This window comes from Strongylocentrotus purpuratus, unplaced genomic scaffold (assembly GCF_000002235.5).
Source record: "Strongylocentrotus purpuratus isolate Spur 01 unplaced genomic scaffold, Spur_5.0 spur5_scaffold_17, whole genome shotgun sequence".
Lineage (NCBI taxonomy): Eukaryota > Metazoa > Echinodermata > Echinoidea > Camarodonta > Strongylocentrotidae > Strongylocentrotus > Strongylocentrotus purpuratus.
In genome coordinates, this window is record NW_022145602.1 from 17,463,070 (window position 1) to 17,478,717 (window position 15,648).

General features: G+C 37.9%; 1 protein-coding gene across 1 annotated transcript in view; it reads right to left on the bottom strand.

Annotated features, from left to right (window-relative positions):
- LOC105439819 (deleted in malignant brain tumors 1 protein-like) overlaps positions 1 to 15,648 on the bottom strand; it is a 93,848-nt gene that overhangs the window by 6,592 nt on the left and 71,608 nt on the right. The window contains 10 exon segments of the mRNA XM_030988269.1: positions 233 to 462; positions 760 to 938; positions 1,422 to 1,588; positions 2,679 to 2,846; positions 3,304 to 3,350; positions 8,024 to 8,125; positions 10,015 to 10,044; positions 10,594 to 10,887; positions 11,735 to 12,055; positions 13,029 to 13,349. Of these exon segments, the coding sequence (XP_030844129.1) occupies positions 233 to 462; positions 760 to 938; positions 1,422 to 1,588; positions 2,679 to 2,846; positions 3,304 to 3,350; positions 8,024 to 8,125; positions 10,015 to 10,044; positions 10,594 to 10,887; positions 11,735 to 12,055; positions 13,029 to 13,349 (1,859 nt within the window).

Here is a 15,648-nt window from a genome sequence, read left to right on the forward strand (position 1 = left end):
GGAAGTGCATCAATCTGTCTTCTCTTAACCTGTTGACTACTGAATTCTCTAATTCCCATAGACTTAACACAGGGACCACCAGGTTCCAGTAAACAATGGGTTAATAGTGTTTGTAGATTCCATCCTTTAACCTTCTGTATCTCAAAATTAGAAACGTATATTATATGATTATTTGTGTGCATCCTCTCTATTACTTTCTTCAGGAATGTATGTCGTGACACCATAGGCCTACCTGGTTCACAGGAAACACAAAGACAATTGATTCATTATCAGGGAGGTCTTTGATATCAGTTCCCTCAATGGTCACAGTTAAGATAGGAGAAGCGACAACCGACTCCGTCTTCGGTTGCTGATTCTGCTTGTCTCCAGACGATGGAGTACTGGATGAGGACGGTCTGTTACCCTGGAACAGCTTGGGCGAGTTTAGAAGAAAGACGCTGACGGATATTACCTGGTTAGTACCTGGAATGATTAACAAAAATCATGTTATTTCATGATACATGATGCAAGTTAATATGGGGCCGTTTGTCTTAGACCGACTTGTCACTCGTGATTATCATATAAATATAATTTTCACACTTTGGGATCGAAATTTAGTTTGATCGGTACCTGCATTACCTTGCATTCCCTTTGCTGCATTGGTTCTTATCATAAATTATTTTGCATGTTTGCATTGGTCCGAATTTACTTTACAATTGCAATTTATCATTACTGTATTTTATACATAAAAGTCAATACTTTTGGATGAGGGGAACCTACTAGATTCTGAAGGGAGAATTGCTTCCGGCAGAGATACTGACGTTACACCTGCCGCATTAGACGGAGATCCTTCATTGGCTGAAAAGTCTATGACATCATCCATGGCTCCTCCTATCGCCGTCGTGAGGGGAAATTTTTTCCTGTCTACTTTGACAGCTGCCAGTACAATATTTGATCCACTACACAGAAATAAAGTTTAAAATGATGTTCATGTAGATACTTTTGTCTAAAAAACAATAATAGAATATTGTTACAATTCGTATAAAGCGGATCCTCCGCACGTAAGTCAAGATCTCAATTTGTTAATAGTCTTTGGAAAAAAAAAAGAATTTCACCTGACCCTTAAAAAAAGGGCCATTGTTGTATTAAAGATGTCAGGATATACGGACTTTCCCCCAAAACGCCAATAGCATTACCCTTCTAGTGCACGAACAAGACACAAGCACCCGTTTTCACCGCTTATAATTTTAAATTGCCTTTGGAATCATCAGTGTCATCAAAATTTAGTAAGATTTTTGATACTCTTGGCGATATCTTAAGACCGAGTAAAACGTTACGTATGTCCCCAATTTATTGGTATTTGAGATGGGGCACCTAAATGATTCGAATGTATTGTGCCCATGACTTTTAGAACTAATAATGGCACTATGGTTCATACAAACCTGTAGGTGAAGTTCTTGGTGGATGCCTTTTGAATATTTTCAGTAAGTATCGAGATTGTAGTCAATATGTTATTTGTCTTTGAGACCTGCTGGGAGCTCGCTGTCTCGAAGGTACTCTCTGGGATGTTCAAGATATTATCCACCGCTCCTATCACACTCACAGACACCTTTATTAATGATATTTTGTAGACATCGATTAAAATGACACTCTCATTTTTTAACATTTATTATATTCATAACCATGCTACCACGGATGACTGAGCAACGGCCTTGTCTAAAAGTATTAGCAAAATCTTTTCGTACCAAGTTTGGGCGTAAGCAACAAAATAGGGTCAAAAGCCATGAGCACCGAAAGGTAGACCTGTGCGCTATACAAGTAGCCACTATTATTATTAATATTATTATTATGCATCTATTTCAATTTGATAACAATTGCAGACCTTATTGACATTTGTTTAGTGAATATGAATAGGTTGTGTGTAATGTCAAATCAATCTCTAATAATGACTTATTATGAGCAAAGTTCATGATATTTTATTTGTTATGATGACGCAACTGAGCTTTATTCGCAACCCTTGTTTGAAGTGAGCCATTTTACAAAGTCATTCAAAATGGACAAAGTATATTTGGGATGTTACCTTTTTAGTCAAAGTCCACAGCCAATTTCTCTGGTTGTTATCAACATTATGTTTTCTACTTTGCATTTACTAACATCTTTGAGGTAAGGAAACTTTTGTGATTTATGTGCTGTTCGAGACAAATACATTATGCATGATAAATTGAGCAATAAACGATTGAGCAAAGAGATTGTCAATATCAGGACATAAGAAATTAGTATGTCTAGGCCATTTACGAATAATCTATGGTTATCCTCCGGTTTGAAACCATGTCCTTTGAAAGCGTACGTAAGGTGTAACAGTTTAGACACTTAAACGCTGAAACACGAAGCTGAATTTAAATTTTGATAGGATTTAAGACATGCATAAGGCTTGACCCGCATTCATTCCGTCATCCCAAACTTGGTACAAGGAGACACTTTTTAAAGACCCTGGTGCCCAGTCAAACGTGGCAGGAAATAGAACAAACCTGGCTTAGTCCCCCACCCCCTCCCGCATCGTTAACCGCTAAACAAAACTTAATACGACATGTATCGTCTCAAAGCAGGCACTCCTGCCTAATTACATTCCTATTTATGTTCGTTTGCTGTCCGTTCTTTGTTTTAATTGATGGATACTCACTGTTAAAAGGTATGTTTACCTGTGCGATGGCTTTTTCCGTCAGGTTTTGGTTTGACGCAAATTCAACAATTGAACTTAGTTTGTCTGTGACAGACTGGAGATCTTCCACATCAAATTTGTTCGAATCCTCAGTCACGTTCGCCAGTTCATCTGAGACGGTATTTAAATTGTCTTCCGTGATAGTATCCTGGAGATAAAAAATATCGAAAGGTTGACATCTACAGATTTACAGCATTTAAAGTACATTGATCATGGTCAACGATGACAACGAGGAGCAGTGTGTTTAAACAAAAAGAGGAAATGAATGTACATAATGTTTATATTTAATTCGTCAGTTTAAAGGAAATAATTTTTTGGGGAAAGATAACCTTAAGAGTAATTTTTTGTCAATGAAAACCATTTATTCAGGGTATAGCCAGGACATAAATTGTAGACTATCGTAAATGGTATAATAGCAATCAGATAGTCCGATGTGGTTAAAAAGAGATCTAATAGTGTTTACATAGCGTACCTTGTGGTTGTTGATTGGTCGAAGTTTTAAAATATAAATTATAAAATTACATTCCCTGATTCGAAAACGCATTAGGCCCAGTCATTTTTCTCACAGTAGATTTATCCGCAACTTACATTATGTATGTACTTACATTCAATATTTTATCTAAAGCTCCTTTGATTGGTGACAGGGTTGTAGCTGTATAGTGGGCAATCGATCACAAATATTAATAAGCATGAGATGCACATATCAAAAGCGTGTCCAGGAGAAGAAAAAATTCAGTCGATTATAGGCCTATCATATATTATTTGGCCATGGTAAATCTTGATTTGCGTGTTCCACAAAGTATAACAATTTTATTTGCGAAAACTATAATGAAATGAAATGATTTTTTTTTACTTCTCATGCAAAACATCATACAATGAATAATTTTATTACAAAAATATGCAATGAAGCGACAAATATAATAGAAAAAGCACGAGAAAAGAGGAACCAACTAGAAGCAGAGATTGTTGAAGTGTTAGTTCCTCAGATACTGTTTTACAATATAACATGACGAAAGTGTATGCGACTGCGTCTCTAATATGCCTCTGCCTTTATGCTTGTATAATATATATTGACAATAGTTTAGGTGACATCTGATGAATTTCAAAAAGTTATCACACTCATAAGAAATTTTCTGGGATTTTTAACTTTCATGACCATGTGAGCTTTCACTTTTGATCTTCCGAGTCAACTTTATGCCATAGAAAAGACAGTAAAGCCCGCCCCCCCCCCCCCCCACTCCGGGGTCGGAATAACCGCATGTGTGTTACCAAAATGTCCGGTAAAGGGGTACTTTTTGTGCCACAAAGTCCGGCCCGAGAATTGTAAAAAAAAGGGGTGTATTTGACTTTTCACCCGGAGATTTCTTTAAAAAGGGGATGATAATTTTTTCTTCTCTCATCTCTTTGGACTCCTGAGAAATTATTCCGAATTTAGGGGGGTACATTGAGCATTTTTCTTGATTTAGGAGGGTCTCTAAGGCAGCAAAACCCCGCGAAAACCCCGCGAAAGGGGGGTTCGGAAATGTTGGCAGTCCTCAGATAGGGGGTGCTTTCAAAAAGAGGGAACAAGCATATGCGTACCCTAAATAACACTGAGTGGGGGGGGGGGGCAGTAAAGGTGATCCGAACTGACACTTGGCGGGGTTGAGAATGATTCCATACTCTTGCAGGCGGTCAAAGGGTAGGCGGAGATGTGTCTCGTGTTCGTATTTGGTAGTACTAGCTACCAGAATATCGTCTAGATAAACATATACGAAAGGAAAACCGCGAGTGACATTATCCATCAATCTTTGGAAGGTCTTAGCTGCATTGCGGAGGCCAAACGGCATCCTTACAAACTCAAATAATCCAAATGGAGTGGTTATAGCTGTCTTGGGGATATCGCTAGGCTCGACTGGGATCTGATCATATGCCCTGATGAGATCAATCTTTGAAAAGATTGTCTTGCCACTAAGTGACGCAGAAAAATCCTGCAAATGAGGAATATGGTATCTATCAGGAATAGTACGAGCATTAAGCATGCGATAATCTCCACAAGGTCGCCAGTCTCCTGGTGTCTTCTTCGGAACCATGTGCAAGGGACTTGACCAGTTGCTATCAGATTGTCTGATAATGCCGAGTTCAAGCATGCGTTCAAACTCTGCCTTGGCAATCTGCTGCCGATCCGGAGCAAGCCGACGAGGGCGGGCTGAAGCAGGTAGAGTTTGGATATGGTGGGTGGTTGTATGCTTGACTTCTGAGTGCTTGTATACTGGCCGGGTGATGTCAGGATACTCGCGAAGAAGGGAGTGGAAACGGTCCGAAGTATCTTGCTTGACATACACCGGGCTAATGATGGCTGTGTATGTACCGACTCAACCGACTCGCCGCAACCCAAGATCAAGAGTGAAAGATCTTTGGCCAAAAAGTCTTAGAGGTACTTTGTCCCATTTGCAAGCCAAAAAAATGAAAAAGTTAAATTCCAACTGCATTTGAAAGATAATACTAATTTAGAACTTCCCTAAAAAAAGTGGGGCTTGAAAAATGTCTTCAAGTGGGAAAATAACGACTATTAGTTGTCAAATCGACTTTAGGGCTATAGAGCCCAAAAGTAATAGTCTTGATTTTCAGACAATTCTTCCTTATTTTCACGAAGTGACGGTAGTGAGGAAAATCGTCACGCAAAGTGAATGCAATTTTTGTTCACTACCGTCACTTCGTGAAAACAGCGACGAATTGTACCGCATGGTCATACGTTTTATGCTGCGCAAAGATTCAATCAGTTTAATTTTGGCCATCACAAGAAGTGGGTTATTGATGTAGACAAATGCTCATGTACCCTTTACAATTCTTTCCATGTATGTTATTACCAAAGAAGAAAAAGCCAGTCAGTCACTCAATAGTGTCTGACAGTGAAGTCTAGCAAGTAAACGGATTTCCTTGCATAATTTGAATATGAGGACACTGCTTACGTTTAAATTTCACAGATAGGACATACATGACATATTCTAATTCCTGCAAAGTTCTACAGAATTTGAGGTCGGCTGCAAAAGGGGCATAGTACCTTTAATGGGTGACTTGTTAACAGCTTGAAGTTGAAAATTTGTTGCACTTACCATCGCCGATTTTCCTATCATGGATTGAGGGAAAATACTAACTTCAGCCCCAGTAACAACAAGGAAACGTGTGCCTAATTGTTTATCGTGAACAAAGAAAAGGCGACTGGGTTGAATGGTGCAAAGTGCATAAGTCGCCGCTATTCCTTGGCGGGCCCGTTTCCCTGGACATATCCAGGGCGGCTCCGTCCTGCCGAGTATGAGCAAGGACTTATGCACTTCTGGGCTTGTTTGCCCTGCTTCCAGTGGTACCAACATTCAGCCCCAGCATGTTGCTGATGCCGACTCGGGCTACGGGAAGCTGATTGGCGATGGCCAGTATTCTTCGGGCCTCGCTGTCGACTGCGACTTATGCGGTCCTCCTGTAGAGAACAAGTCAAGGCTTGCACCTGAGCAGCCAGTTGAGCTACCTGGGTAGAAAGTCGATGTACTTCTCCAGAGTCATTGGGAGTGGCGCAAGCGTAAGTCTGCGCTATCACCTCTCTAGGTAAGACTTGGGAAACAGTAGGCGGACCAGCAACTTTAACAATTTTGTCTGCTAATGCCGCCAGCTCAACCAGGCTAACATCATCGCTTGTCGAAGCTAGAATCAACTGCACATTGATTGACAGGCGTTGCAAAAAATTGCTTCAGTATACTAGTCTCCAAAGTATTAGAGCCTAATAATTGTTGCATTCTCCTAAGGAGTTGGGAGGGCGACCTATCCCCTAACTCTTCACTCGTCAGCAATTTGTTTAGTCGCTTTTGCTCAGAGACAGAAGTTCGCTTAACCAGTGCTGCTTTAAGTATCTTGTACGACTCTGTTTGGGGAGGGGCAATTAAAATATCGCACACCTCTAGAGCTACCTCTGGTTGTAACGAGGCGACAACATAAGCAAACTTTGTAGACTCAACCGAGACTCCTCTTGTTTGAAACTGAGCCTCAACTTGAGCAAACCAAATATCATGATCATGTGCTCAAAATGGTGGAAGCTTTAAGCTAACATATGAGACTTGGGGGGGATGGCTCAGAAGCCTCACTAGGTGATACATTGCTATCGGTATCAGGCATGATAATGACGATGACAATTAAGGTAGATTAGATCAACAGAAGAAACAAAAATCTGGATCACGTCGGGGTCACCAGTTTAGGGAATTAATCACCTAAATAAAAGAAATAGAAAATGATTTTTTTCCTACCTTGTCTCGTAGAAACACCTGTTGAGTACAGATACTTGGAACATATATTAATACTAATACTAATAATAATACTGATGTCAATTTATAAAGCGCATATATCCATTCTTAAAGACTGCTCAAGGCGCTCATTATATCACAGGTAGTAGTTCAAATATTGCACAGCACCCGAAGAAAGAATATGTAAGACCATGTACAAAGTAATGACGCTTCTTTGCGAATTAAGTAAGGAAGAAGAAACTTATAATCTCTATAAAGTAATAAGGTCTCAGAACCGAGTAGAGAAACAGGCGAAGAAATAGGACAAAAATTAAGATGAAGCTGAATTAGCTTTGCTGTAGATCGACTCAAGACTCTCTAGAATACGTGTGCTCTATATGAACAGCTCAGGAGAAGTGATGGAAATAGGTGTGGCAAGCAAGTGTAATGTGCCTGTATAAGCTTTACCAGTACATTAGGTGGCTGCACATCCCAATACATAGGGTCTGGAATGTGCTTGCCAGAAAAAGTATGTGTGGCACTCTAGTAATGTAACAGGTGTCTAAAAAGAAATAAGTGACAATGGAATAACAGGCTAGACTTCAAGCCACACAATAGAGACAAGACAATAATATCTACTAATGCAAAGTTCTCCTAAGGTCAAGTCACTACAGTAACAACCATTCCCGAGAGAAAAAAAACGAACAGTTATTCAATATTAAGTACAAAAACAAACAAACACTTATTCAATATTCAAGTACAAAAACAAACAAACACTTATTCAATATTCAATTACAAAAACAAACGAACACTTATTCAATATTGAAGTACAATATTATTTTGGGTTGGAATATTACAGTTTTTATCATATCGATCTATCCTTGCACTTTTACAAACGTGGACTTTCTAAGACATCGCAAACTTTAACTTACTTCTTATTCATGATTAATAATAATGATAATAATAGTAATGGGCTCGTGTATAACTCATTTCTGTTAAACTTTAAGTTCCCATACTTTACAATTATTAACCCGGCTTTAGCAGGGCTGTCTACGTGACACTGTTGTTGACGTACCTGTCGTCATCGTTTGAGTATATATTTTCTGCAGCGGTTCCCTCGTTGTTGGTTCAACGTCACTGGACAGGTGGAATGAAGAGTCATCGCTGTATCCGTCCGCTAAAACAAAGAAAAGAAGAAAGGTTAAAAGGCAAGTCTTCAGATATTATAACAACCGTTCCAGAGAGAAAAAAACAAACACTTATTCAATATTGAGTAAATAAACAGACGAATACTAATTCAATATTTAAGTATAAGGTTATTTTGGTCTGAATTAATACAGTTTTTAATCATATTGTTCATATTCGTGCACTTTTACAAACTTGGACTTTCTTTATCATCACAAACTTCGTCCTACTTCTTTTTCATGATTAATGATAATAATAATAATGGGTTCGTGTATAGAACTCATATCTGTCAAACTGTCAAGGATGCTGGAACTAGAAATGCTGTTTTTGTTCTGCAATCTTTAGCAGAAAGGGCCGTAGAAATGCAGAAAGACGTCTTCCTGTGTTTCATCGATTATACAAAAGCATTTGGTAAAGTAAGACACAATCAGTTATTTGAAGACTTAACCAAGAGTGGACTAGACACAAAGGATGTAAAGTTATTGCAAAACCTGTATCGGGAGTAAACAGCACGTGTTAGAGTGGAAACATAATTAAGTGACTACATCTACATTAAGAGGGGGTTCGGCAAGGATGTTTCATGTCTCCAGATCTCTTCAATTATTACAGTGAGTTGATACTTAAACACCTAGAACAGGAAAGTGATTCAATTTAGGAGGACATAATATCACAAACATACTGTATGCAGATATTAATCGCAGAATCAGCTAAGGACCTGCAGCGAATTTTGGATGTTGTTGTCAGAGAAAGTGACAAGAGAGGATTATCATCAAATTACAAGAAAACGGGATGCATGGTAAGTTCAAAGAAGGGAAGAATACCATGCTCTCTTAAGATCAACATCAATCAAATAAAGTGACTACAATTACAGACGATGCAAGATGCAAGCAAGAAATCAAGAGAAGGATTGCACTTGCAAAATCAACTTTCTCCATGTTAGAAAACATCTTAAAGAATAAGAAGCTGACGATGAAAACGAGACTCCGCGTACTCAATTAATATATGTATCCAGTTCTGATGTATGGAAGTGAAGCTCGGATCCTGACAACTGACCTAAGAAAGCGACTGAAAAGTTGTAAAGTTTGAATCCTGAGAAGGATGCTAAAAATTTCATGGACAGAAAGAGTTTCTAATAATGAGGTATTTGCCATGCCAGGAACGATACCAAAGCTTCTGAATATTATTAGAGGTCGACAGCTGAGCTTCTGGAGTCATGTTATACGGAAGAATGGTTTGGAAAATCTTGCACTGACTGGAAGAATCGATGGGAGGAGGAGTAGTGGTAGAAGGAGCTTTCTGTGAATGAGTAGCTTAAGGAGTGGGATTTCTGAAAGTGGAATTGATTTCGGGGAGAATGACTTACTTCATAGAATAAAGGACAGAGAGTTGTGGTACTCCATGGTCGACAACGTCTCAGGATATGGCACGTAGAAAGAGAAATCCATTAAGGCGGTCTAGCATTTCAGGGAATTAATTCCTGTAGGGTACCCATTTACCTCACCTGGGTCGGGTGTTAAACATTTGGAGAAATATCTTTCCAAAGGAGACTAGTGCCGCGGCGGGATTCGAAAAAAACCATAAGATCCACAGTCCAATGTTTTATCCATTCGAACCCGATACATCTACTTTAAAAAGGCTTCATTGTCATAGTTAGTAAGGGAAATGACCGGTGTAGATCAGCGAAGAGAAGACAAGATAGAGTGTGGTAAATTTTGAGAATTCTAATCGATTTGGGGGAATTTCAGGAATCGCTGCGTATATTCTTCCACAATTTTGTTTATATCGGATTGATCATATTGACCTAAGCCATGTCATTCTCAATTATTCCGTTGAACTGAAATTGACCCAAAATGTATTGACAGTCTTCATCAAAATACTCACCAATCGACCCGACACAAAGAATTAGGGGATCTGTTGGAATGAGAAGGTATCAAAAGAAATTACCTGGATATTCAGAACAAATAATCGTCCTTTTCAAAATATCTTTTATAACAGGAATGCTACTGAGCCGTTATATTAGAACATACGGTATATAACATCAACAATGTAATGATACAAGGATTAGTAATTTAAAAACAATAATGGTATCTTGTGTACACCTGCATGAGACACATCAGGTGTTCTTATCTCTTTCTATAAATTTTCATGCATATTTCACTTCAACTCCGTTTGGAGGTACACTGCTCGCAGTATTTACAGTAAAACTAATATAACATATCATTTTGAAAAGGATCTTCTGCGATGATAGATCAAAATTCCGTTTATATGGCGTTCTTAGGCATAATACATGGTCTCACAGAGCTACACCATGTACCAAGTGTTCAATGTAACCATACATTATGGCACGCCATTGGCTCAAATTAAATAAAAAATCATCTCGTCCCCATAACCCGTCCAGCCCCCCCCCCCTACTCCCCCTTGTAAAAAAAGAGCAATCCTGTATTAAGAATTATATCTCACCGCTGCATTTGACTGCTGCGTATTTATTGCAAGTTGCGTTTGGTTCTTGCATGCAATATCGGATATCTGTCTCATTCCCGCTACACCAGGGATTCTTCAACGTAGCATTAATCGAGGACACTGCAGATGGTGGGACGTCCCAGTCTAAGAGTTCCACCACTTGTAACCCGAGCATTTGGCAAACAATGGTTGCGTCCGCTACCGTGAAGTTGTCATCACATACGGGTCCCCATGAACCGTGCTGATAAACCTCGACTCTACCTTCTGATTCACAATGAACTCCTACGAGCCGTACTGAAAAGGAATCACAGGGATATCGGGGATGTTCTCATATAGCAAAATAAAATCAGTACGTACACAGTATGTTTCTTGAAAGAAAGGAAATCAATGTCAACGTTTGACCACCAATATCTTTTTAAATGAAAATAAATAGATCCATTGTTTTATTTTGGATCATCGAACTAGAACAGGATTTAAAGCAGCAATTTAGAAATTGATCTTGGTACAAGAGAGTGGTCGATATTTATCAGCGCAATGATGGTCAATCATTAAGCCGTTAGTTGCTCTAATTTCGTTTTTAGTCACATTCCCCTGTTCATCGTAAAATATTAACTTTGGTTGCATGTCCGCGTAAAAAAAAAATACAACTTTCAAGTAAATTTTGACAGGTTTTAAAACAAACAATTGCATATCAAAATATATGCAAATTTATGACGTCACTAATAATTGAAGACAATAAAATAAATTAATATAACTTTGTATACCTATTGTTGTATGCTTTACAAACATTTTTTTTTAATTTGGTGGAGATAATATTAATATCTGCTGAGAAACTGGGAAAAATGTAAGCACATAATTCACAAACCCTAAGAAAGCCTGTAGAATACACGAAAAACTGATATTTTTACATATCTCCAAATGAGGGGCAAAAAACAATGTCCAAATTAGTTTTTTTATTGGGAACATCTTTTTTCTGATAAAATGGACCCTACAAGTTGCTCCACTCAGATTTCTCGATGAACTAAGAATTATCACTATCATGATACTCAACATGTCATATAGAACACAGAAATCACATTCGAAGTTCTACTTTACGGAACCGACCAAATGACTTTATTAACAATAACTCACTTAAACATACCTCCAAACACTAGACAACGAACTCCAGCATCTTCATAATGGCCACAGTTATTGTCTCCAAGTCCTCGATGCGAGCACTCAAAGAGACTCGATTCGTTTCCAGAGCAACTGACGCCATAAAGGACGATGGTTCCAGTGCCTTGGCCGAATCCAGCCGATGATACAGCTTCAAGAGAACCAGCAAAACCGAGAGATCGACAGACCACGCTGGCATCGTTTGTATCCCACCCATCATCACAAACAGTTCCCCACTCTCCGTTGTAGCTGATCTCTACACGGCCTTCAGAATCCGAGGTGCCTCCCACAAGACGTACCTCACCATCTGTAACAAGAGGAAATCATTTGTTCTCATTGACTTTCATTTCCTATTTTTAAAATTATAACTCACATATCATTGCAACTTTCGATTGTTTTATCTGAATGATGTATATTTATAATCATCACTGTTAAGAACGTACACGTTTATGAAAAGTCCAGAACTACCACTTGTACCACAAGTTACTCCACTTAGATTTCGTGATATACTAAGAAATATAACTATCTGTGGACATCGATCATTCGCATAGAGTAGGTCTTCCGCATCAACCTACGAGAGGAAAAAACAGCAAGTCACTCCCACCAAGGCCCATTATATGTATTAATCGTAATATGCGCGGGGGGGGGGGGGGTGGGTGCGCATACGAGTTGACTGATACTGATTTCTTTTTGCGGGAAACGTCAGATAACATATCAATGAATAATTTTATACCAAATTAGGGGGTTGGAAAACTTATTTCATGATAATAGCAGACAAAATACAACTTTCAAGTGATTTTGACAGGTTTTTAAACAAACAATTGCATATCAAAATATATGCAAATTTATGACGTCACTAATAATTGAAGACAATAAAATAAATTAATATAACTTTGTAAACCTATTGTTGTATGCTTTACAAAAAATGTTTTTTAATTTGGTGGAGATAATATTAATATCTGCTGAGAAACTGGGAAAAATGTAAGCACATAATTCACAAACCCTAAAAAAGCCTGTAGAATATACGAAAAACTGATATTTTTACATATCTTCAAATAAGGGGCAAAAAACAATGTCCAAATTAGTTTTTTTATTGGGAACATCTTTTTTTCTGATAAAATCGACCCCACAAGTAGCTCCTCTCAGATTTCTCGATGAACTAAGAATTATCACTATCATGATACTCAACATGACATATAGAACACAGAAATCACATTCGAAGTTCTACTTTACGGAACCGACCAAAATGACTTTATTAACAATAACTCACTTAAACATACCTCCAAACACTAGACAACGAACTCCAGCATCTTCATAATGGCCACAGTAATTGTCTCCAAGATCTAGATTTGAGCACTCAAAGAGACTCGATTCGTTTCCAGAGCAATTGACGCCATCAAGGACGATGGTTCCAGTGCCTTGGCCGAATCCAGCCCTTGATACAGCTTCAAGAGCACCAGCAAAACCGAGAGATCGACAGACCACGCTGGCATCGTGTGTATCCCAACCATCATCACAAACAGTTCCCCATCCTCCGTTGTATCTGACCTCTACACGGCCTTCAGAATCCGAGGTGCCTCCCACAAGACGTACTTCACCATCTGTAATAAGAGGAAATTATTTGTTCTTATTGACTTTTATTTCCATTTTTTTAAAATTATAACTCACATATCATTGCAACTTTCGATTGTTTTATCTGAATGATGTATATTCATAATCATCACTGTTAAGAACGTAAACGTTTATGAAAAGTCCAGAACTACCACTTGTACCACAAGTTACTCCACTTAGATTTCGTGATATACTAAGAAATATAACTATCTGTGGATATCGATCATTCGCATAGAGTAGGTCTTCCGCATCAACCTACGAGAGGAAAAAACAGCAAGTCACTCCCTCCAAGACCCATTATAGTAAAATTCACCTCTTATCTCGCCCGCAATGTCATGATCAGGAATCGCAAACTGCTGAAAGGAAAAAGAAAGGGGGTTGAGGAGGACCTGACAGCAGCAAATCGACTTTTGTTGAAGGAAGCGAAAAGGAGGTGGAACTGAATGATAGGCTGAATGCCGCATGGTCATCAGATGGAAGGGTAATTGTATTGGCCAAAGCTACCAATGGGAAGACGACAAGAAAGATATTACATTCCGTGAGTAAACTTGCAAACTTGTGAAAACTGAAAAACATTGAACTGACTACATGCAAATATGATATTTTTCATATTTTATGCCTATGCCACTTTGATTAATTACAGATCTTTTTGTAATTATCTTTGTTATTTTTACTGTATTTACGTTTTATTACCTACTTACTGAAAGTTAATTTGTTAATGTGGGAATGAGTGTATGTGTTCATTGTGGTATCTCTTCTTCCTTCTTTCCAACTCAGTCATGGTTATGCACTCAATGTACTTCTAATATTTTTCCATTCAACCATATAGATGATAATAATGAATTTTATTGGACTATGTATGACTTTTTCCGTTTAAATAGGAGAATTAATATTGACAAGTTATTAAGATTGAAATTAAACCCATTTTGTATGAATAAATATGATGTGCATAGCCTTTTAGATTCAGATCTTGAACTTAAAAATTCATGTCAATACACATTTTGTGAAGAATTTAGTCTAAAATTTAGTAAATTTATTTCTAAACTGTCACTTCTCTATTTGAATGCTATAAGCCTAAAGAATTTTTTTGATGAATTACAGATTGTTCTGTGATCTCTCCAGTTTGAATTTGATGCCATTGCAATAACTGAAACTTGGTTCAATTCTTCTACAAATATTAATATGCATAACCTAGACGGATATTTTCTTGTTTCTAAGTGTAGACCCTCAAAATCTGGTGGAGGAGTTGCACTTTATTTGAAAAATAATCTCAATTACAAATTACGACCCGAATTTACTTATTCTGAATGCAATTATGAAACTATACTTGTTGAAATCAGTAAGAAAGCTAAACCTATAGTTGTTCGTTGCGTTTATCGTCCACCAGATTCCGACATATCTTGTTTTAATTAGAAAATACAAAGTGTTCTTGAAATACTGGAAAGTGAGAAGAAAGACTTATATATTTTAGGGGACTTTAACGTAAACTTGCTTAACCCTAATAAGGCCGGGGGGGCATAATGCCCCCACCCCTCCACGATTTTTCCGATTGCTCGGGAACGCATATGGATGGCGCCCCGCCGTTCGCTGACTTTTTTCTTTCGAGTCTTGCGCATCTTTCAACAAAAAAATGAAAATCGGACCAACAGTTACAAGGTCACGTGACCTTTTGGCTTTGCATGTCAGCCCGAAAATCGCTCATTTTTGTGATTTGTGTACAAAACATATGGAAATGTCATTTTTCCTAAAAGTTGGTTATTGGGTCTTGTTTAAAGTTTAGGTGGTTGTTTTTGGAGTCAAAATAGTTGAATTGTAGTAAGAAATGAAATAAAACAACAAAAACAATAAAGTACATACGTTAAAAAACAAGAGAAAACATAAGGAATAAGCTAGCTCTTTCGAATTTTTTTGTCGTATTTTATTCCAATAGGTCTAATAAAGATATGAAGTGAAAAAGAATGCTCAAATATGAATAAAATTTGATTTATGGGCAAAAATGTGATTTATGATTTAATTTGCATAAATTACCATAAATATACAAATAAGTGAATTTAAAAAAAAATTGAAATTATCATATTATTCTATACACTTCACTTGACAAGCGTGCGCATTTCCGCGGAGATCGGCCGCTTCACGGCCGAGATCTTAAGGGGGCCATAATGCCCCCCCCCGGCCGTACTAAGACCTCAAATAGCCCGGCCTTTTTAGGGTTAACTATGGTATCCATAATAAAACAAATGACTTTTTAGATATGATTCTTTCTTTTAATTTACTTCCCTTAATAACAAA